The sequence below is a fragment of the Leptonychotes weddellii genome, chromosome 7 (genome assembly GCF_054177405.1).
Source record: "Leptonychotes weddellii isolate Sample4059 chromosome 7, ASM5417740v2, whole genome shotgun sequence".
Taxonomy (NCBI): Eukaryota; Metazoa; Chordata; class Mammalia; order Carnivora; family Phocidae; genus Leptonychotes; species Leptonychotes weddellii.
In genome coordinates, this window is record NC_138375.1 from 54336935 (window position 1) to 54358713 (window position 21779).

Below are 21779 nucleotides of genomic sequence, written 5' to 3' on the forward strand. Positions count from 1 at the left end.
CATGCAGAATGTGCCCTCCTCAATACCCACCACCAGGCTAACCCATCCTCCCACCCCCCTCCCCTCTAGAACCCTGTTTGTTTTTCAGAGTCCATCGTCTCTCATGGTTCGTCTACCCCTCCGATTTCCCCCGCTTCATTCTTCCCCTCCCGCTACCTTCTTCTTCTTCTTTTTTTTTTTTCTTAACATATATTGCATTTGGAATTATTTTTGAAAGCAATAGCAATTCAATTTATGTTGTTCTATATCTATTTCTTTTTGTATCCTGATTACTCTTCGGAAATTTCCTAAAATCAGGAATTTCTCACATTCAATATAACCCTTTCCATGTCCTTTGACCAGGTTTTCTGTTTCCCTGGCTTGTTTTTTCATGTGGTCTTAAATGTGAGGAGGTGTGAGGTCTGGGCTTAGACCAAAGCAGCACATTTTCAGAACCTGCAGGTCATGGGGGCATGAGGAGGAAGGACAGCCGAGTGTGTTTGGATAAGCAGGGTTACTACGGAAACAGAAGGGCTCGAGATGTGATTCTAATGGTTTTGGGAAGCCTTTGAAGGACTTTGAGGAAGGGAGTGATAGAACCCAACTTGTTTTAAAAAGATCCTCTGGTCTCTGTGTGGAGAGTTGACCTAATGGACGCCACAAGCTGGGAGGCTGCTTCACTCTACACCGGGAGCAGCTTGGTCTTTTGGACTCTGGGAGATAAAGTTTCAAGAAAGAAAAACTTATCCCGCCAACAGAATGTGAGCTGTATGAGGGTAGGGACTGCCGTCTGCATAACCACCCCCTATGCCCATATGATGACAATGGCTGGCACAGGGAAGGGGTTCAATAAATATATATTAGTGCATCCTCAGCCAAAGACTGATCACGGTGTGTAGAAAGAGTCCTGAGCCTTGATCAGAAGGCCTGAGTTCAAATCCCAGATCTACTGTATATATAACTAAGTGACCTTTGGAAAAATACTTACCCCCCTAAGCCTCAGTCTCTTCATCTATAAAATAGGACGAATGATAGCTACTAAGTTTTGAGAGATGAAAGGAGGGATATATGGGAGAGTACCTGGACCATGGTAAAAATGAAGTACTTGTTTTCTTCTATCTGAAACTGGAACCACAAGCCCATTTGAAAGTAATACTCTGGGCAGCAGTAATGATGTTATCAAGGGTAGAACTGCCTTTTACTTAATCTTGGCCATCTGAAACCTCCAGTGAACATCTTTGAGTTAAGGATGAAGGTCTCAATGGTGAGTGATTTCTTTAGCTAGTGTTACCCTTCCTCTTGTCAGTGTTGAGGGGGGCTGAAAGTGGATGAGCTTTGTCCAACAAAGCTCTCCCCCATCTGTTCCTTGTAGGGCCTTGGCATCTTGTGATAATAGCCCTGAGCGCTCAAGGGGCCAGGTTGTACTGTTTGCTTTGGTACCAAAGGAATCACTAGATTAATGAAAAGAGCAATATGGCTAACAAGTGCTTCTGAGCCCTTACAGAGAATCATGCCCTGTACATGTATCATCTCCTGGCATCTTCACTGCGGCCCTCTGCAGTGGGTACAGTGCCCCTTTTGCAGGTGGGTTCACTGAGGCTCCATCTCTCAGGTGCTGTAGGTTGTACCAGTGTCACCATCACGGCATCTCATCTTTTGGAGCACTTGCCATGTGCTGAGCCCTTCGTTGGCTCTATTTCACCACGAGCCAGTGGAGTGGTGTTTAGTATTAACCCTTGCATTTAGCACCAAGTGATCATGTAAGGGTTAAAATTACAGTAAGTCTGCATATAAACTAGGCCCTCAGAGATTCTTGAACTCCAACGAGCATCACAGTTATCCAGTGTGCTTGTAAACATCCAGCTTTCTGGGGTCTGATTCAGTAGGGCTGGGTGAGGGGCAGAGAATTTGCATTACTAACTGGTTCCCAGGTGATGCTGATGCTGCTGGTCTGGGGCCATACTTTGAAACCATTGAACTAAGGGGAAGGAGAAGGCAAAATATTCTAAGACAGAATGGGTTGCAGGCTGGTCCTGTGAGCTGTTAGGTGGATTAAGGAGGACTTCCAGAGAGGCTGAGAATCCCTGAAATACATAACCCTCATCAACCTCTAATTCTACCAGGGCACTCAGCTCAGGTGAGTTATTTGTCTTTCAAAACATAAAATGAAGCAATTTTTTCAAAGCAGCCCTAAAATCCCTCTCCTTGCCCTGTCATCAGAGAGGGACGTGGTCAACGCCTAGAGAAATCCATCCATTGTTCTTGCTTTGGCCAGGATGTTCATTTCGGAGTCAGTGCCAGTTCGAAAATTGCAGTGCACAGAATGCAATGGGTTCTGTCACTCTCTTCTGCCATCTTCATAAATTATTCACACTGCCCAGCATTTAATTCACTTTCCCACTGCGGATCCTCGCCATAACTGTTCTTTCTTCCTTCATTTACAGCTGTGGAACAACTATTTTCATCTGGCGGTGGCTTTTATCACTCAGGACTCTCTGCAGCTGGAGCAGTTCTCGCACGCCAAGTACAACAAAATCCTCAATAAGTAGGTTGCCCGTTTGGGTCTCCTGAAGTGGGGGTTTCATGAGAATTTCGGAGATGGAGATGGAGCCTGAAGCAGATGACATGTGTTGTTTCTCCTAGGTACGGGGACATGAGACGGCTAATTGGCTTCTCCATCCGTGATATGTGGTACAAGCTGGGTGAGTAGGCACATGCGTCTAGACAGACACATCTGCACATGCCAGGCTCCTTCTTGAAGACCATCTGTTGGAGGGCCACGGGGGTTTCAGCAGTGGGAGCTTGAAATAACAGTTTATCACTGTGTGTATCCCGGGTCCTTGATAAGTGCCTGATGAGAGAGAATGCCCATCCCCACGTCCCGCCCCCAAACTGGGTCTGCTTCTGCTTGGTGCCTCTGAGGGCTTAAGAAGTCAGATTGGAATTTACAGAAAGGAGGAAGGGCAGGGCTGCTGTAGGAACTTATATCCTCACACATCACAAATACGCTTCCTGCTAAGTGGTGTGCCACTCTGCCTCCAGCTTCGTTGGTGATGTTGTGATCTACACATGACCCTCCAACCTCACAGAGGAGAAGTGGTTCTGTGGAAGATGAGGGTCTTTTGTGACATGATGTGAGCTGGCAGGTGACCTCAGAGGCCACCCCTGTCTCGGGGAGCTACAGAAATCATGGGTGAACCATGTGGTACCCCTGGGAGGAAGGAAGGGGAACTGGAATCTGAGAGACGTTTACTGAACCTCTGAGTCAGGCCTGCGCTAAGTAGGTCTTATTTAACCTTCACACCACCTCCTACAAGATGGAAAAACTCCCCCTCCATTTATTGATCAGGAAACTCAGAGAGGGAAGTAACTTGCTTGAGATCAAACAGCTGCAAGGCCCAGAGCTTGGTTTGGGTCCCGCAAGGATAGGGGCCACACACCTTGCTCAAGGCCTGAATCTTGCTCCATAAATATGTGCTGAAAAGATGAATGGATAAATGAACAGATTGATGCAGAGTTATAAGTAAAGAGGTATTTTCATCTCCAGTTTGTGTGTGCCCTCCTTGATCCTCTGCTGCCAAGTTGCTCTGCCCTGGGCTTGGACAGTGACCCTCTTCAGGGGAGCCACTTACAGGGATTGTGCTTATTTTAGGGGTTCAATCTAAATGACCTCTCCTGACTTTGCTTCTTGCTTTCCCAGCCTTCTTAGTATCTTTCAGTTCTCTTTGGATTTCCTGGACAGCAGTTTCTTGCCCTTTCCATCAAGGTCCATTTGCTGCAGGGGAAGCACAGTGGACAGACTATCCATCGCTGCTCTGTGCTCACTGGCAGCACCAGACTCGCGTTGAGAGCACACACTGGTAGCAGAAGGGCTACGGATTGCTTTACAAAATCAAAGGGAGAGGCGGGCAACCAGGCCCAGAACTGACTGCCACATCCTGCCTTGGGCCTTATCCTGTCATTTACAAGCTATGAGGTCCAAAGCAAGGGGATGAAGTGACACTGGGCATAATCTGGGGAAATAGCACCTTCTCCCAGGGTGCTTATGAGTTTCATAAGAGCAAAAACTAGGAGAGTGAAGCCATGGAGGCCACGCCCAGGTCAGAATTTTTATCATTGTTTTCCCCCTTGCCCCATCAGGACAGAGCTTACTTTTCCTGTTCTGGCTCTTTCATCATCAACACCAGACCTGTATCACTAGTGTCTGAAGGGCAGGGCCCAGGCAGGTAATGTCAAAGAGGGAAGGGGCCGGGGCATGTTAAACACACAGACATCCGTAAAGCCCGGTACTGTCAACATTTGGAGTTGGATGGTTCTTTGTTGTGGGGGTACTCTGTGCACTGCAGGATATTTAATAGTATCCCTGACCTGTACCCACTAGATGCCAATGGCATCTTCCCTAGTTGTGACAACCAAAAAAGTCTCCAGGCATTGCCAAATGTCCCTGGGGAGAGGGAGAGGAATGTGCAAAACGACCCCTATTTGACAACCACTTCTGTAAAGAAATACTGTCTCTGTTCTCTTTTTCTAGAAAAGCATGCCTTCCTCAGTCTGTCTTTTATTTCTCCACTTTGGATAAGGACAGGGATATAAAAAATATTTTATGTGTCATTTGCCATTACTCTTTAATAGGAAAAAACAAAAAAGCATGGCGCACGTGCAGACCTACCTGGTAGTTGGCACACGGCCACAGGGTCAGGAGTATGGGAAGAAGTAGCTGGGCCTGGAACAACGTGAAGCAAATGTGCCCCAGCTAGAAGGGGCGGCTGCTGTCCTCGTCTGGTCGATTGCTGTCCCATTCTAATGCAAGGCTGATGATGTCTCATCTTCCAGTTTTTCAAAAGAAGCCAAGAAACACAATTTTTAAATGTATTTCCAGTTTCTGAATATTGACGATAACTAATTGGAAGCTTTTAAAGCATTGAATATGCCCAATAAAGCATGGGGCCCAGATTCGGTTTGTGTACGAGTTTGCACTCTTTGCTTTACGACAGCAAAGACGAGATACAGCTGGGGTGGACCTTCTTTCCCACACCTACAGCCCAGGCATTGCCAGGATTGCAAAGCAGGGATTTGTGCTTTGTTTGTCTCTAATTCTTCCACACAGCCTGCTCTTTCCAGAATGTCCTTCATTGCCGTTGTTTTGCACACAGAAGATTTTATTTAGATATAGATTATGTTTTGGCAGACGTTCCTGCACTCCCAATTATGCTGATGAATGAAAAGATGTTACCAAATATTCCACCTGCTTAGAATCACAGAACATCAGAGCTGGAAGGGCCCTTTAGAGATCATATTGTCCAGAATTGTTCAAATGTTTATTTTTAGTGGAGGGCCAATAAAAAAAAGAATCTCATGCTCAATACATAAATTGGTTGAAAGCCGAGCTATTCTAATTGAAGTGGGGTGGGGGGCCCAGAGCCTATTATAACAGGCCACCCCTGAGCTCCCATGTAGACCCCTGAGGATTTTCTGGGGAGAAATTCTGAAGCACCTCCGACAGGTCTAGTCCAACCCACCATTTTACAAAAGAGGAAACTGAGACACAGAGAAGTGAAGAGGGATGTACAAGGTCCTATAGTGCTTAAGAAGCAGATTCAGGGCAAGGACCCTGGCCTGGGTATCTGTCCTAAAGTATCACAGAATCCTCCCTGTTTGCAAATACCTGTAGGATGAATTAAGGAAATTAAAAGATGTACTTGTTAGGGTTTGGAGTTCAAGAAAGAGAAACTGACTATGCCTGCCTTAATCAGAGAAGGTACTTAATCAGAAGGGCAAGGAAAGCCAGGCTATGAAGGACAGGGCCAGAGCCACTCTAGGATCCAAGGCAGGTGGCATAACTTTGCCTTTAGCATGGTCCATTCCTGCATCATCCTGCTTGAAGTTCTTGTCTCCAGGGGACATCATTCTATTGGCCTTCCTCCACTGATGGTCCCACCAAGCCTACATCCATTGAAGGAGGTAGAGTTTCCCAAAGTAAGAGGTTTATGGAGTTGTAGAGAGGTCAAAGTCACAGATGTCCACTGCATGGAACAAGAAGTAAAGGATGCTTTTGCAAAGATGGCCACCCTCCTCACCCCTTGGCCTGGACTTCCAGAAAGAGGAAAGTATATCAGCCTGAAGGGATTTTCCTGTTACTTATTAGTTGCATAGCTGCCTTCTCCTTGCCTGTCTCCTTCAGGGGTAAGAGAACAGACAGAGGAGGCAGAGTGAATGGGTAATTCCCCATCCCCACCCACCCCATCTTGTGTTCTACTAGATCTTGGCATTAGCATGCTTTCTCCTAGTGTGCTAATGAAGTTAACCTGCTAATCCAAACCAGGACCAAGCACTGTATACACTAGAGATGAATGTAGTGGGTAATAATAGGTTTTAAAGTACAATCCATGGAATATCCAAGACCAAGTAAAACTTCAAAGCCATTTGTGGCAGGCACAGCTGAGAGCCCACACAATAGCCATTCTTCCCTTCTTCCTGCTTAACTAAATCCTGTTTTTGTTTTTTTTTTTCATGACATAATTTGCTCAGTTAACAATGTCTTGTAGCAGGTGATGACCATGTGATCCATCTCTGTCCAAAGAGAATCAGCAGAAACAAACTTGTTGGGGTTTCAGGAAATCCATGTTGTCCAGTTAAAACTAAAGGGAAAGGGACAAATTCAGTGAACACAACACATGTTTTGCCCATAGTCCTCCCCCATCTTCCTTTCTGGAAAACAACGAGCTGCCTGGAGGTGCAATAGCCAGTTTGAAACTGTAAAGATAAAAGTCATATGATAAAGATGGAGGAGTAGCTCTAGACTGACCATCTTTAGACTCCTTGTTAAGGGAGAAAGCTAAAGCAGAACTTACTCAGTTTAGCCATGGTAATCAGATGCCTGTTACATCCCTAATTGGTATGTCATCTAATTCAACCCACCCCCCATTTTATAGGTGAGCTCACTGAGGCCCAGAGAGGCATAAGGACATTCAAGGTCAACAACAAATCAGTGACTCAGCTGAGGTGAAAGAACCTGTCTCTTGATCCTAAGTCCAAATGTTCTTACTAATATTTCTTTTTAGAATATGCAAATTACTTTCAAAGAGTGTGAAATAGCAAACTGTTTTTCAGAGACTATGGATAATGAGTAAATCACAATGCATGTTAACCTTTTATATTTTATTTTAATGCCCAAAGCAATCAGGGTGTCATCACCATGATCATCAGTATCATCATCTTCTTCTCATCAGGAAAGATTTGAGCAATCCTATGATTATGAGATAGCTCTTTGCAAAGATAATCTCAGGCTTGAAGATTATTCAACGTTTTTCAGAGAAAAGCCTAGACAAATATGTGTGTGTGTGTATGTGTGTGCGCTTTTGTGAGAGAGGGTACATGCGGGGAGGTATTGATGGAGAGAAGGACCACATCTTGTTACTAGGACCAGGCCACTAAAGGGTTAATACCATTGTGTTTTTGGATCTTGGGACTATGCCAAATGGAATGTACTTTTCCTGATAGTGTAACATCATAACATTTGATTTCTGCTTGGAGTGAAGCAATGCACATTTTGCCAAAATGACTGCACTTAACCATTCCACATTCACTTAGGTTAATGTCAGGCTGCTGTGTTAAGAGTCTTTGTGAGAAAGAAAGACAAATTCTAGCGACTGGCATCATGGCCTTGTATGTAGGGAGGTCACTCCTGGCAAAGCTGTGAGAGCAACTGGGCCTTTACTTTTTTTTTAACATCTATGGAGTGCCCAGCTCAGCATTAAGCTCCAGGGAAGGGTAGGAGAGTTGGGGAAGGATAAGGCATGGTCCCTGCCTTGCCAGGAAGAGCCACCATTTAGTTCTAAGAGTAGAACAAACTAAGAGTGTGTTCTTTAACATGAAATGTGTGGTGGAGACTGAAGACTTGAGGCAAATGGGAGGTAGATGAGGACAATACAGATGCTCCACTGGGGCAAATAGCTCTTGAATGAGACCCCAGGTTGGCCTGTGTCCAGACTGAAAGAAAGAGGGGAAAGGACAGGTGTTCCAGGAGAGCAACCAGCCTGCACTAAGCATGGCTTCTTAGGGTTGGGAAGAAGCAACTGGCAAGAAATAGAAAATGGGATTACAGAGACATCCAGCCAGCCAGCCATCCATTCAATTAGTGATTCATTCAATTAACAACAAATATTGAGCACTGTGGTAGGCCCAATAACATTTCCCCAAAGATGTCCATGTCCTAATCCCTAGAAACTGTGGATCTATCACCTTACAAAGCGGACTTTTCAGACATGATTAAGAATCTTGAAGATGGTGAGAGTATCCTGGACTATCCAGGTGGACCCACTGCAACTACAGGGGTCTTAGAAATGAATAAAAGAAGACCGGGGAGTCAGAGAGGGATTTGAAGAAGATTCCCTGCTGGCTTTGGAGGTGGAGGAAGAGACCAGGAGCCAAGGAATGTAGGTGGCCTCTAGAAGCTGGAAAAGGAAAGCACATAGTTTCTTCCCTGAGACCCTCCAAAAGGCACTCAGCCCTGCTCACACCTTGATCTTAGGTCAATGAAACCCATTTCAGACTTCTAACCTCCAGAAGTATAAAATAAGAAATTTGTACTGTGTTAAGCCACTAAGTTTATGGTGATTTACAACAGCAACAACAGGAAACTAATAAAAGTACCTTCTACATGACAGGCACTGTGCCTGAGGCTGGGGCTACAACTGGAAGCAGGTTAGAGATATAGCGCTTGACCTCATGGATTTTTGGCCATTGCATTGAATGGTAACCTACTAATTGCAAAGCTGTTTCATTGCGGTCCAGGGGGGATACCTGCAGAGCAGAAGCCTGTAGCACCCGGGAAGTCTACAAAGGATGCCTGCCTCCTGAGTGAGCCCAGGGTGGCCTAGGTGAGGAAGAGTGAAGAACCTTACTCCAGAGCAGTACTGTCCTGTGGGACTGGAATGTGAGCCACCCATCTAAATGCGAATGCTCTGATGGCCACAGGTTTTTTTAAAGTAAAAAGAAATAGTGAGATTAATATTACAATATATTTTATTTAACCCCATATTCCAAAATCTTATCATTTCAACATGTAATCAATACAAAACATTGAGATAAATTACTTTTGTTTTTGGTTTCCCAGAACTCATTCTTTGAAATCTGTGGGCTTTTCATACTCACAGCACATCTCCGCTTCGACTAACCTCAAGTGCTGCAAAGATACATGTGGCTGTACCTTCCATATTCAGTAGAATGACACTGGAGAATGAATGGGATTTATTTGTGAGGGCAGGTGGGTGTAGGGTCCATTGTGGAAATGGGGTCAGGGAGAGGGAAGGGGGAGCATGGTGGCCAGGGGACGGCACACATGCAGGCCGGAGGAGGAGGGGCAGGCCATGGAGGGAGGGCAGGCATGCAAGAGGAAGAGATGGGTCATGGAGTGGGAGCATCGGACCAAATGGGCCTGCGGAGCTGGGTCCCAAGAGCAGCAGAATCCATGGAAGGATTGTAAACTGTGGATCAGCATGGTCAGATTGGGGCTTTTCAAACAACTTGAGGACAGATTATAAAATATTTAGATAGGATAGAGAACAGTCAGGAGGGTCGTGAGTGTCCACCATGGGAGAGAAGATAAATCCATCCTGACTCTCTCCCCATGCCTGCTCTTTACTCTGGAGGTGAACAAATAAACTCACAGGCCTAAAAAGTTCCATGAAGAGCTCCAGGGAGCTCCGTGAGCTGGAACATGTCTTTTCATGTTGCTTCTTTCAGAATCCAGAAGAGGCTGAGCTGATCGTACTCACCATCATCACCAAAATCACCACAATCACCATTAGTACTTCCTGAGCCTTTCTAATGAGCCAGACCCTCTGCGGAGCCCTTTGTTTATATTAACTCTTCTAAGCTTCTCAACAATCCTACCAGGCAGGGATTACTTTTATCTCCATTTTACAGATGAGATAACAGAGGCTCGGGAAGGTTAAATGACAAAGCCACACAGCCATGGAGTGGCGGCAGTGGGACCCAATCCAGGTTGTATGGCTCAGTGGTTCTGCAGGCCTGGAAGGGATCTGGAGCCAGGCACGTGCTGGATGATGAGGAGCAAACAGACTGCCTGTCTCGGAACAGTGCCAGAAAGGAGCTTCTCCAAGCCTGAGTCAGAGCAGCAGAGATCTGGGTTCTTCCCCTTTTGAACTGAATGAGTGATCTTTCCATTTCAGCCCAGCTTTATTTCAGAGTCCTCCTCCCTGTTCATTTTAGAGTCTGTGCCCACCTCTAGAGAGCCATATACTCTCCGAAAGAGTGCCCCTTCTGTCCCTATCGGCCTCGCAAGGTCAGTGACGTGTTCCACTCCTCTCAGCAGGCTCGCAGTGATGGTCTCCTTCCTTCCTCCTTCCCTGCCACCTCCCTTACTCCCTCTTTCTTTTATGCCAGGTCATCTTCTTAGTGCCCTCATACCCTTTGCGTTCAGTCCTATAGTCTCCTCCTGAAAGGTGATAGATGAGGCCATTGTACAGATTAGAAAGCCAGGCCAAGGAACACACAGGACTCCTTTCCACCCACACACTGAAGCTCTTCTCTGAGCTCCCGTTACCACCAGAGCCTTTCCCAGAGCCTATGTAATTTGGCATTTGGATTTATCCTGCGGGCTTACTGGCACTTTAAAAGCCTTTTCTAATTGGTATCCGTTCTCAGTGAGATTCAACCTCCATTATATGAAAAAAGACCCTCTTACTGATTCCTTGCCTTGCCTTTTTTTGAATACAGCAGCAGGTGTGTCTCTTGAATGAGGACTTTTTTCCCCCCAAATGAGTTTGCATTCAATTAGCTACAAATATGTTCTGTGTGTGCGCGTGCACACGTGTCTTAAGTATATAAAGACACATACATGCACATTCAGATTATTTGAACACAAAATCCAATGAGCTGAAATTCCATTTTTGATGTAAATGAGTAAAATTTCTTCATGAAGCATTGTAAGGGGCATTCAGCTCACACTGTATTTAGAGATCAGCATCTCTCTTCATTTTCCCTATTCTTCCAAACATCTCTTCAACTTACTGCAAAGAATGCAGGTCGAAAGTATCTTAAGAAATCCTTGGTCTACAGCATGTCCGCTCTTTATTTTAAACCATCTTAAATATATCCTTATCATAGCCAATGCCCTCCAGTATTCTAAAGGCCTTTGTTGCATAAGCAATTTCTCCATTCTGTGGTGGCTTATCTGACAGTTTCCCATTTACTTTCTACTTATTATTGCACTTGACTTTGAATTTTAAAACCCCACTGTGGGTTTAAAGGATCTTGAAGGACAAAATAAAAAACCTAGATTAACAATTACTATAAACCTGCTAGAAAGTAAAAAAAAATTTTTTTTTCTTTTCTATTTGGGCCAAAGCAAAGGCTTGAAGCTCAAGTGTAATCCAAATGCATCATATAATGAAGCAGATATCCTGGAAGAGTGTCTTTATATTTCACTCAACTCTCTGCCTGACTTCACTTCATTCTCACTAACTGAAGATAGTCTGAGGATGATGCCTTTTTTATCTGAATTCTGGGGGAATACTTGAACATTAAGCCTCATTTAGACTGAATGAAAATTCATTTTCTTGCTGCCTTCCCTCTTGGCTCCTTTTCTGAGCTTTAACTGAAAGGAACAGCACCAGGCTGTACACCATGCCACCTGAGTTTCTGCACCCCCAGAAGCTCTCTGCCCCAGGTAAAGACCCCCAGTGTTTGTCCTAAGAATGGAGAAAACACGGATGGGATTCTTAGGCTCTGAGACTCAGAAGAAAGAGGCAGCTGCTGATGAAATAGCCAGGCGTCAGCTTCAATGAGAGGGCTATGTGGATATGCTTGACCTCACTCCCCAGGAAGTCCCTGCAGCTCCTAAGTGCCCCTCTTCGTGCCTCTTCTCTGCCACATCTCCTGTGTGTATTCTCAAGAGTCTGCTTAGTTCTGCTCAACAAAGCTGCCCTCAGTGGTCCATTCTGGTCAAACATCCGAAGAGCAATAGCTAACATTGTGTCAAGTATGCCACGTGGCAAGCACAGTTCTGGGTGCTTGGGAAATAATCGTCCATGTATTCTCCACAATGACCCTATCAAATGAATACTATTATTCTCTCATGTTACAAATGAGGACACTGAGGCCCCAAGCGGTAAAATCAGCTTGTCCAACATCACATAGCTAGTTGATGGTGGAGTCAGTTTATAAATTCAGGCCATCTAGCTCCAGGATCGGTGCCCTTAACCACTGGGCCACACTAGCCATGCCCCCGGGTGCTGATTCTTCCAGGCTCTGTGCTAAGTAACACACAGGTGTATTTTCACATGGTCTTCTCAACAAGTGTGTGTTGCTATTGCATTTTTATCAGATGCATATCCAAGTCATTTAGCTCGTGAGTGTAGGAGCTAGACAAATTTATTTCTTCATTCAATAGACATTTATTGAACATCTAAATGTCCTATACTCAGTGCCACAGATACGGAGGTGAGAACAGACATTGTTTCACACTCTCATGAAATGGGGCAGGCAGACATTTATCATATTATTCCACAATGAAGCCATCATTGCAAATTTGGGTGAGAAGGCCCAACACAAGAAGCCAGTGCAGGGGTTCTGACCTCGCTGGGGTTGGGGGGCATGTGCTGGGGGCTTTCTCAACATATCCCCTGGGACCCATCCAGGGGAATCCAGGTGACAGTGGGGGTACTGGGGCACAGACAGGGAAAAAAACTATTATCAACAAAGGAGCAGTGTGTGCGTAGGCCTGGCGGGGGAGGACACAAAGTGAATTTGCGACACTGGAAGCAGGCCAGCATAGCTAGAATGCCAAGAGCCAGGGGAGGGTTGTGGGAATGCCTTGCCATCCATCATTCCATTGGCCGTACAGTTCCCTCAAGGGGAGGGATTCCACTGACCCTACTATTATAGCAGATTCTTAGCAGCAAATTTTGCTTTTCTTGTTTCATGAAACAGTTGCTAAAAGCATGTTCTCCAGTCTCAGAAACACGGTTTGTGATATAAGCAGGCATAGTTTCAAATATCTCTGTGATTTACCGTCACTAACATAATCCGTCAGGGCTCCATTTACCAAGGAGACCATGCAGGTGAAAACCCTTGTAAACAGTGATGTGCTTTACACGTACCCATGTTATTATCCTTAATAACAGCTCGTTCTGGATGATGCATGAACCTCTTACAGGAGTTAATATATGGAAAGCATTCAAAATGGTGCCTGGCTCCCGTAAACAACTATATAAGTGTTAACTATTATTTCTACTATTCTGCCTCCCTTTTTTTTTCTTTTCCCAGGCTTGGTCTGAGGAGGATCTGTGCATCACAAAAACTGTTTTATGTGTCCGTGTTCCTCTTCTCTTACAGGCCAGAACAAAATCTGCTTCATCCCAGGCATGGTGGGACCTATATTGGAGATGACACTTATCCCTGAGGCTGAGCTCCGGAAAGCCACCATACCAATCTTCTTCGACATGATGCTGTGTGAATATCAAAGGAGTGGGGATTTCAAAAAGGTAAAAAAAATGAGGCTGGAAACTCATGCCATCCTCCCTAATCCCTAGCCCATTTCCCTATAATAATATCCTCATTCCATCTGCCTGGGCTTCATTCAGGGGCTTGACGGTAGGATAGGGACATTATTCATGTGCCCAGAATGACCTGGCAGATCGGATTTGGTCACCATTCTATCATGCTTTCCTGCCCAAGGCCAAGATTAAAATGCACTTTCTTGCTGTGGATCAGCTTGGTCCCTTTCTCAATAGTACAAGTACCCTACTTCCCTACCTAGGAGTTCCCTCAGGGTGTGTCCAAAGAGCCCACCGCTCCCACCTGCCCCCATCTTGTGCCTGCCTCTGTCCAGCACTTTCTATTCTGGGACAACCTGGAAGATTGATATTGTCTAGAAAGAGCTGACCCTCCCAGGAGTCAGACTCAGCCATGAGTCAAAATTGACAGCGGATGGTGTCAGAGGCCCGTTGCCCAGGAGAGACCTGTGGAGCTGCCATGGCAATAGGAGGCTTTCTCCAGCATGGAGGGAGTGAGCAACTTGCATGAAGCACAAGTGTCTTTGGCCAAGTATTTTCATTGAAAAGTCCTGTCAAGCTTGACGAACGAGGACCACTTTCTCAGCCCAGTCACTACAGAAGCTTCTGACAGTGCAGTAGGCACCCATTTCCATGATAGGTTCCTGGCAGTGTTCGGTAGTTTCACCCAGTTCAGGAGGGTTGATGTTTAAGTCTTGTCAGGCTGCCTTAGTGGTTCCCTCGGATCTTGACCCCCTGTCCTCTCCGCCACACCTTCCCATCTGGTTTTACCCCTAATGGGCTCTTCCTCCTCCTCCCCCAGCATTTCTGCCTCTCATTCTAGACCATCTCCTGCCACCAAACAATTTCCCTTAAAACAGGTACTTAAAAGGCAGCAGGTTCCAAACTGCCTTTCCTTAAAATCCTTACAGATCTTACCCCTTTCTTGCTTATTGGTTCTCTAATCCTCACCCAGTAACGTCCAAACCCTTCTGCCTGTGTTCAGGGCCCTCCTTGCTCTGGCCTTCGGTCAGCCTTGTCAGCTATTATCCCCACCTCTTTTCCCACCTCACCTGTTCTCTAGCTATTCCCACAGCTCACCTGAATTGGGGTACCTCGGTCAGCATCTTCCTCCGTGTGTTTCTCCTTCCTGCTACTACTCTGCCCCGTTCACAGTCCTGCCTGCCAACACCTAAACTCCTACTGATCCTGCAAAGTCCATTGCTGAACTGGGTCCATAAAGAAACCTTTCCCTCTATGCCTACATCATTTTATCTCTCTGAGGTATGATGATTATATACTGCCTTGCCTTATACTCATTCCTGAGTATTCTCTGCATCTTCCTCATCCTTATCTAATAAAAGTGATGATGATGATGACAGAAATGGCTGCCATGAACTGGGTGCTTACTATGTGCCAGGCACTATAAGTACTTTCCCTATTTAGTTCATATGATCTTCTTTATTGCAACCCTATGAGTTAGGTAGCATGATCATACCCATTTTAAAGATGAAAATATTGAAGCCTAGAGAGGTAAAATCACTTGCCCAAAGTCATACGTCAACAAAGAGATGGGGCAGAGACTGCAACACGCAAGTCACTATAGTCCCCAAACCATGCTGTGCCTACGACATGATCCAGTCCCTGGTATTGTCACGGTAAATGTTGGCTGACTAAAAGAATGCATGGCATTCTCTCCAGCAGTGGTTTCTCAAAATATATTCCATGGAGCACTAATCCAAACAGATGCTCTAGGGAAGCGGGTTTCGAGGCTGAATACCTTTGGAAGCCACTGCACATGGTAGCCCCTCTTGGAGATTTCCAGTGCACATTAACATAGTCAAAGCACTGAGGCATTCCACCGTAAACAGACCTGCTCAATTTCCCAAACTTATTTGTGCAGGAAGTATCAATTAGCTATGCCATTCTGCCAATCACCTTGGAAAACATTGTTCTAAGGGGAAAAAGACACTACAGGTGGTCCTCAACTTACACTGGTTTGATTTACGATATTTTGACTCTACGGTGTTGTGAAAGTGATATACATTCAGTAAAAAACCTTACTGTGAATTTTGAATTTTGATCTTTTTCTGGGCTGGCAACATGGAGTAGATTCTCTCTCGTGATACTGGGCAGCAGCAGTAGCCCTCGCTCCCAGTCAGCCACATGATCACGAGGGTAAGCAACGGCTATACTTAGAGCCATTCTATGCCTATACAACTATTCTTCTTTCACTTTCAGTATAATATTCAGTAAATTTCATGAGCTAATCAACATCGTATTATAAAGTAGGTTTTGCATTGGATGATTTTGCCCAACCATAGGCAATGTAAGTGTCCTAAACATGTTTAAGGTAGGCTGGGCTAAGCTATGATGTTCAGTAGGTTAGGGATTTTAAATGCATTTTCAGCTTAACTATATTTTCAGCTTGCAGTGGGTTTATCAGGACATAACCCCATTACAAACTGAGGAAGATCTGTAATTAGCTCTGATGATACCAGTGTGAGAGGGTACTCTCCTGCCCAGGGATTAATTAGCAGGAGCTCTCTAGTCCCAGAAAGGCTAGTGGCCAGCTGTCCCCTCGGCAAAGAGCCTGAAAAGAAATCAGGTTCAGGAGGTCAGATAGAGGAAGATACCATATCCAACCAGTTGGGATCTGGGGGACTGGAAGGTGAAACCCAGAGTGTGTGTTTAAAGGCAGCTTGCAGTCTGCTGCCTTTTAAGGGGGAAGTGAAGTGTGTGAAGCTTGGGAACATGTAGAGGGCACACAATGTGAGATGAAGGGCATCACACTTATGCTCAGGTCAGCATTCCCTCCAGAGGTGTATGCACAGCTGGCTCAGGAGATGTTCTGGGAGCAGGTGTGCAAAGGAAACACTCCAAGTACCTGATAGTATGCCATATTTAGAAAACAAGCAAGCCCTTCATTTCTGGATTATGATCTGACAGTTGTGTTAGTGTCCTCATGTGTTTAGTAGCCTTCAGAGGCTTGCCTGAGTATGATTTTTTTTTTTTTTTGTCCTAAAGGATTTCCTTATTGTGGCATCCCCATGACATCTACCCACCTGTTTTCCATGAATGGGGGTCATCCTTGGACTCCTCGCTCCAAGCTATGTTCCTTGTAATAATGTTCCCCAATTGCTTCTCCTAATTTTTCCCTTATCAAAAGAGACAGGACAATCAGGCTGACTAATGGGGCAGCTTTCCATGAAAAAACCAGCTGTTGTGCCTGGCGGAAGCTCAGCTATGGAATGAGCAGATCCAGGCATGTCTCCTTGGTTCAAAGTAAGCAGCCCTGGAAGGTGTCCCCAGGAAAGGAGGAAGTCAATCCCTCATGAACCCCAAGCAGCCCTGATGGCCAAATCCAGAGTGAACCCTGGAACGGGGTCTGAAATCCAGGAGGCATTTCTTGCAAACTAGCATTAGGGAATGATGCCAAAATTATCAGCTAAGAACCAGGTGCCTGTAAGATGACAGCCTTACCTTTCCAAAAATTGAGTTTCTTAAAGGAAATAGCAGAACCAAGAGTAAAAGTTAGCAGGACCCTTGCTCCCAGTTCACACCATGCCCCCTGGCCTGGTAGCCAACATCTTGTGGTTCTCTTGCTGGCCTGCCTTTGCTCAGGCTCTTCCTTTGATTTCTTCACCTGAAGAGATTCTACTTAGTCTACTCAGAGATTCTACTTCAGCTGAGGCCTCACGTTTTGAGACAGCCCTTTGTGCTTCCTGAGGCAGTGGTTCATATGGATGCAAAAGACAGATTTGCTCAAGCAGGATGTGCAAGGGCTGCAACTAGGACAGGAAGGGGTTAGACACTGATGGACTTAAGAGGGGGTGGTGGTGGGGAAAAGAAGGCTCTGGGGCAATCTCTCTTTCTGCTCTGAGTTTCTTTTGCAACCCCATTGCCAGATTTCCCTGCCTTCTCCTCTAGCCCAAATAAGACAGCTGATGCATTTGACTGATAACTTTTATCCCTCATGAGTACAGCACTTCACCCAAGACCATCTCAGGGGTTTCTGTCCTATGCCTCAGACTGGGTGTCCCATCCATGGTACACTCCATAATTCCCTTGGTGGGGCTATGGACAGGGCAGTTTCGGCAAAAGGAGCCTTGGGTTGCCACATTTGTATGTGGCACCTGGTATGACTGTACCTGGTCAGGGTGAAATGCATCTTGTCCTGCCTGCATGGGGCTCAGGCATATCACTTGTCCCACATTGCATGACGATCTACTCATATATCTGTCTCTGTCGCAAGACCATGAGTTCTTTTAGGGCTAAAGCCAATCTCTCATTCCTGAACTAGCTCCTATCAAGTGCCTGTCATAAATGTGGTGGGAACCACGTCAGTGTTCCCAGGATGAATGGAGGCATTTAAACCTGCATCCTACCACATTTCAGAGGAAAAGCCTTGGCACAGGGAGGAGTATTCCAGTGAATATTTTCATAATGTAGAGTAATGAGTGTAGCTGACCTTTGCTTGAGTAATCCACAGAGGCTGGGTAGACCAGCTGTCTTCCAGGCCAATTCTTTGTGGAGGGAGGGGTTTTGGGTTTCTAGGTGAAGTTGGTGGGAAGGAGTGGGAGTCCTGGGGCACAGAGACTGAGAAGAGTGGTTACCTATGATACAGATCGTAGAACAGGACTGTGGAACAATCAGCCTGAGGGTCTGAGCTATAGCAGGCAGGAGGTTCCAGAAGAAATCCCTCTCTGAGAGATGGAAGAGGTAATAGGATTTGATAGCAGCACCTAGAGCAGCGGCTAGAACATAGCACAAGGTCAGTAATTGCTTGGTGAATGAATTAATGGACAGAAATATCAGTTTAGCAGATCCCACTGAAACTGAGTCTTGGCATGGAGTAAGGTGGTGATCCAAATGGCTTAGAACATAATGTGGAAAAGAGCAATCGATTCAGTAAATATATACTGGACACCTACTGTATTGTGGACATTGTATTTTAGAGTCAGATAGGTTTGCTGCTTATGGGCTGGATAAATTTGGGTAAGTTATTTAACCTCTTTCAGCCCCAGTTTCTTTATCTGTAAAATGAATATCATAATACCATTATAGGTTCCCAAACCAGAGCTCTACAGGGGATGATCTGGAGCAGGCAGGGACAAGATAACTCCAAGAAAATTAGGAAGCTGCCCTGACTCCCTTCTTACATGACATTATTGTCTCCAGCTCTTCCCCAACCCTGCCCCAACCCTGCTTCCATCCACCCCCAGAAAACCAGCATTTCATTAACAAAGGAGGCCACAGTCTGACTTATTGAGGCCAGTTCCATCCCTTCTATCTCTCTGCCAACCTGGCATTTCACACTATCTCTGCCCCTCCCATACAAAGTCAAAGCTAACACCATACCTTTGAAGAAGAGCTCTTGTTTCCTAAATTTCATACTCCTGCAGGATTCTAGGCACACAAATAATGAAAATAGCCAAGATGTTCTCAAGCAGTCAGGAGAGGCAGCAGAAGCAATGCAGGGAAGGCATGATGCAAAAGTGAGGCCTCCATGAGTCATTGTGCTAGAAGAGGGAGGCCCACCCAGGAGGGCTGGGTTCCTAGAGTTCACTTCCTTTTCTCTGACTAGGGCTTTTTAAGATTTGTATTGGGCCTCTGTAGCATTGACTACTGTGAAAGTAGCCTGCAGCTGCTCCTTAAGGAATACCCACCTTGCAGGGATGGGGGAGGAGTCAACAATGTGATGCAGTTGTGTAGCTGTGGATGAAAATGGAATTGATTTGGAGAAGCCAGAAGCTCTGCACAGTGGCACAGCATTGTGTATGTTTGGGAGCAAATGCTGGGCCCTTGGGCCTACTCTGGTCAAGTCCATCCATCCTTTGAAACCCAAGACAAAGGTTCCACTTCCCTCAGTTTCCTTCTTTATAAAATAGGAATGATGATAACCATCCCCCTTGGCTATTGTAAAGACTAAGTGAGATTATGATGCTATTGACAATGACAATGTCAACAATGTCATGATGATAATTGCTAACAATTACTGAGCACTTACTATGTGCCAAGCACCATGCTAAGCCTTTCACGTGTTTTCCCATTAACTCCTCCCAGCACCACTCTAAGTAGGTGCTGTTTTAAATCTCCATGTAATAGATGAGAAAATTGAGCCCCAGAAAGCTTATTAACTTGCTCAAGCTCACATAGTACGGAAAAAAGTCAAAGCAAGACTCAAACTAAGTCTCTTGGATGCCAAAAGCTGTGCTCATAGCCACTCCAGAGCACAGTCCCTGATGGGGAGCAAAACCGGCCATAGTCTGCTCTGGGATGTGCCTGACTGAACCCTCACTCTCCGACCTGCCCTGGAGGGCTCAGGCATGGTATGGCATCATCCAGCTCTGCACAAGCCCTGGCACCCTGTAATTTCCTTCCCTGCAGGCTCTTTTGTGACCCTGTGACAGGTGCTTATTTACCCCATGCACTTCTCTGCTCTAAAGGCAAGTTCATCACATGAGGAGGAATCATGCCAACATTTACCATTGAACAACTCAGACAAGAAAAAATGCTGTTTTTTCTCCCCCAGAGCTGCTTTCCAGTAACATTCAGCAGTAATAGCAATAACATTAGCAGTAATCATAAACAGATGAGTAAACCCAATGCATATGTGAGTTTATGCTTTCCCCTGGTGCTTTATGTATGAAATCTCCTCCAGCCCTCCTAACTACCCCCATGCAGTAGGTACTACTATTATATTGATAGGCCAAATCTGTCCCGCTACCTGCTTTTGTAAATAAAGTTTTATTGGAATACAGCCATGCTGATCTGTCTATGTATTATCTATGGTTGCTTTTGTGTTACAGCAGCAGAGCTGAGTAGTTGTGACAAAGACTATCCAACCTGCAAAGCCTAAAATTTGCCATCTGGCCCTTTACAGAAAATGTTTGCTGACCCCTAATATAAACTCTGAAACAGGATTAGAAAGACCTACTAGCTTTCCCAAGATGGTGGAGGGAAGGAAGCAGACATGTCTAGACTTCCAGACAGTCTAACATCAGAGCCCATGCTTGTAGTCCTTCAGCTGTATTCTTCCTGTCCTAGGCTTGCTTAATAGACATCTCTAAACAACATAGCACCAACTCTTGACTCTGGATGATATTATGCCTACAAGATGCTTAGTACCATGCATCATATAAGGTCCATGATTCAAGTGCAGACTGGCAGCCCAGACCCTTGTCATATTGGCCCCCACCTAGGTCTTCATTCTAATTTTTTTCCTTTCTCTCTTTCTTGAACTCTGCTCCTGCTGAACAGCTTTCCTCATTTTTCTCTGCATTCCTACCTCCACCCTTTGCTCACTATTAGGCATGCCTCCTGCCTAGAATTCCCTTCCTTTTCATATTTATCACAATCCTATCCATCTTCCAGGTTTTATGTATCTCCTTCCATAAATCTTCCCCAAATGTAGAAACTCACAGAAAATTTTCTCATTTGTGCTATGTCAGCTTCTGGTCCTTTCCTTTGGCCCTCAGCACACAAAAGTGAGGGAACAATGGCACCACAGATGTGAGCTGAGGCAAGAGTGACTCCAGCCCCTGCCTTCAATCACCTGAAGACTCCAACCAACTAGACTGGGCTTGATCCTTTGTGCACTGAAAAGAGCCTGCCAAAAGGTCTCTGTCATTCATCTGAGACTTTAGACAAGCCACTTAAATTCCCTGAGCCTCTCCTTCCTCATGAGTATTAATACCTGACACTTACTGAAGTAGAGCCAGTCCAGGGCTATCTGCTCTTCATGCACTTTCACATTTAACAGTGATCCTCCTTGGGGCACCTGGGTGGCTCCGTCGGTTAAGCATCCAACTCTTAATTTCTGCTCAGTCATGGTCTCAGGGTCATGAGATCAAGCCCCACATCAGGCTCCATGCTGGGTGTGGAGGCTGCTTGAGATTCTTTCTCTCCCTCTCCCTCTGCCCCTCCCCCCTGCTTGTGTATGCTCTCTCTCTCTCTCTTAAAAAAAAAAAAAAAGTGATCATCTGTAAATATGACCTCCAGACCTCATGGAGATATTTTAAGGACTGAGGGTAGAGAGGTTGGGTGAGGAGCCAGTGGTACCCACCCAAAGACTGCCTTGACCTTGGTGACCTTTGCCAAGGGCCTCCTTCCTTTCTCCAGATGCCAGTTTCTTATTTAATGGTAAAATTGAGAAGTGCACTGCATGATGTGGATGGACTCATCAGGGCATGTTATTAAAACAGTACAAACCGTTTTTACATTACAGCCATGAAAAGGGACCCAGTATGGCCCTTTATAATATTGAAAAAACCATGAACT

At 45.4% G+C, this 21779-nt stretch overlaps 1 protein-coding gene across 1 annotated transcript in view; it reads left to right on the forward strand.

The window, feature by feature from the left end:
* The window catches only part of DOCK2 (dedicator of cytokinesis 2), a 386690-nt gene that overhangs the window by 316314 nt on the left and 48597 nt on the right, over positions 1-21779 (forward strand). Inside the window, exons 28-30 of the mRNA XM_081825805.1 lie at positions 2424-2524; positions 2623-2681; positions 13339-13487. Of these exons, the coding sequence (XP_081681931.1) occupies positions 2424-2524; positions 2623-2681; positions 13339-13487 (309 nt within the window). The remainder of the gene's footprint in view (positions 1-2423; positions 2525-2622; positions 2682-13338; positions 13488-21779) is intronic.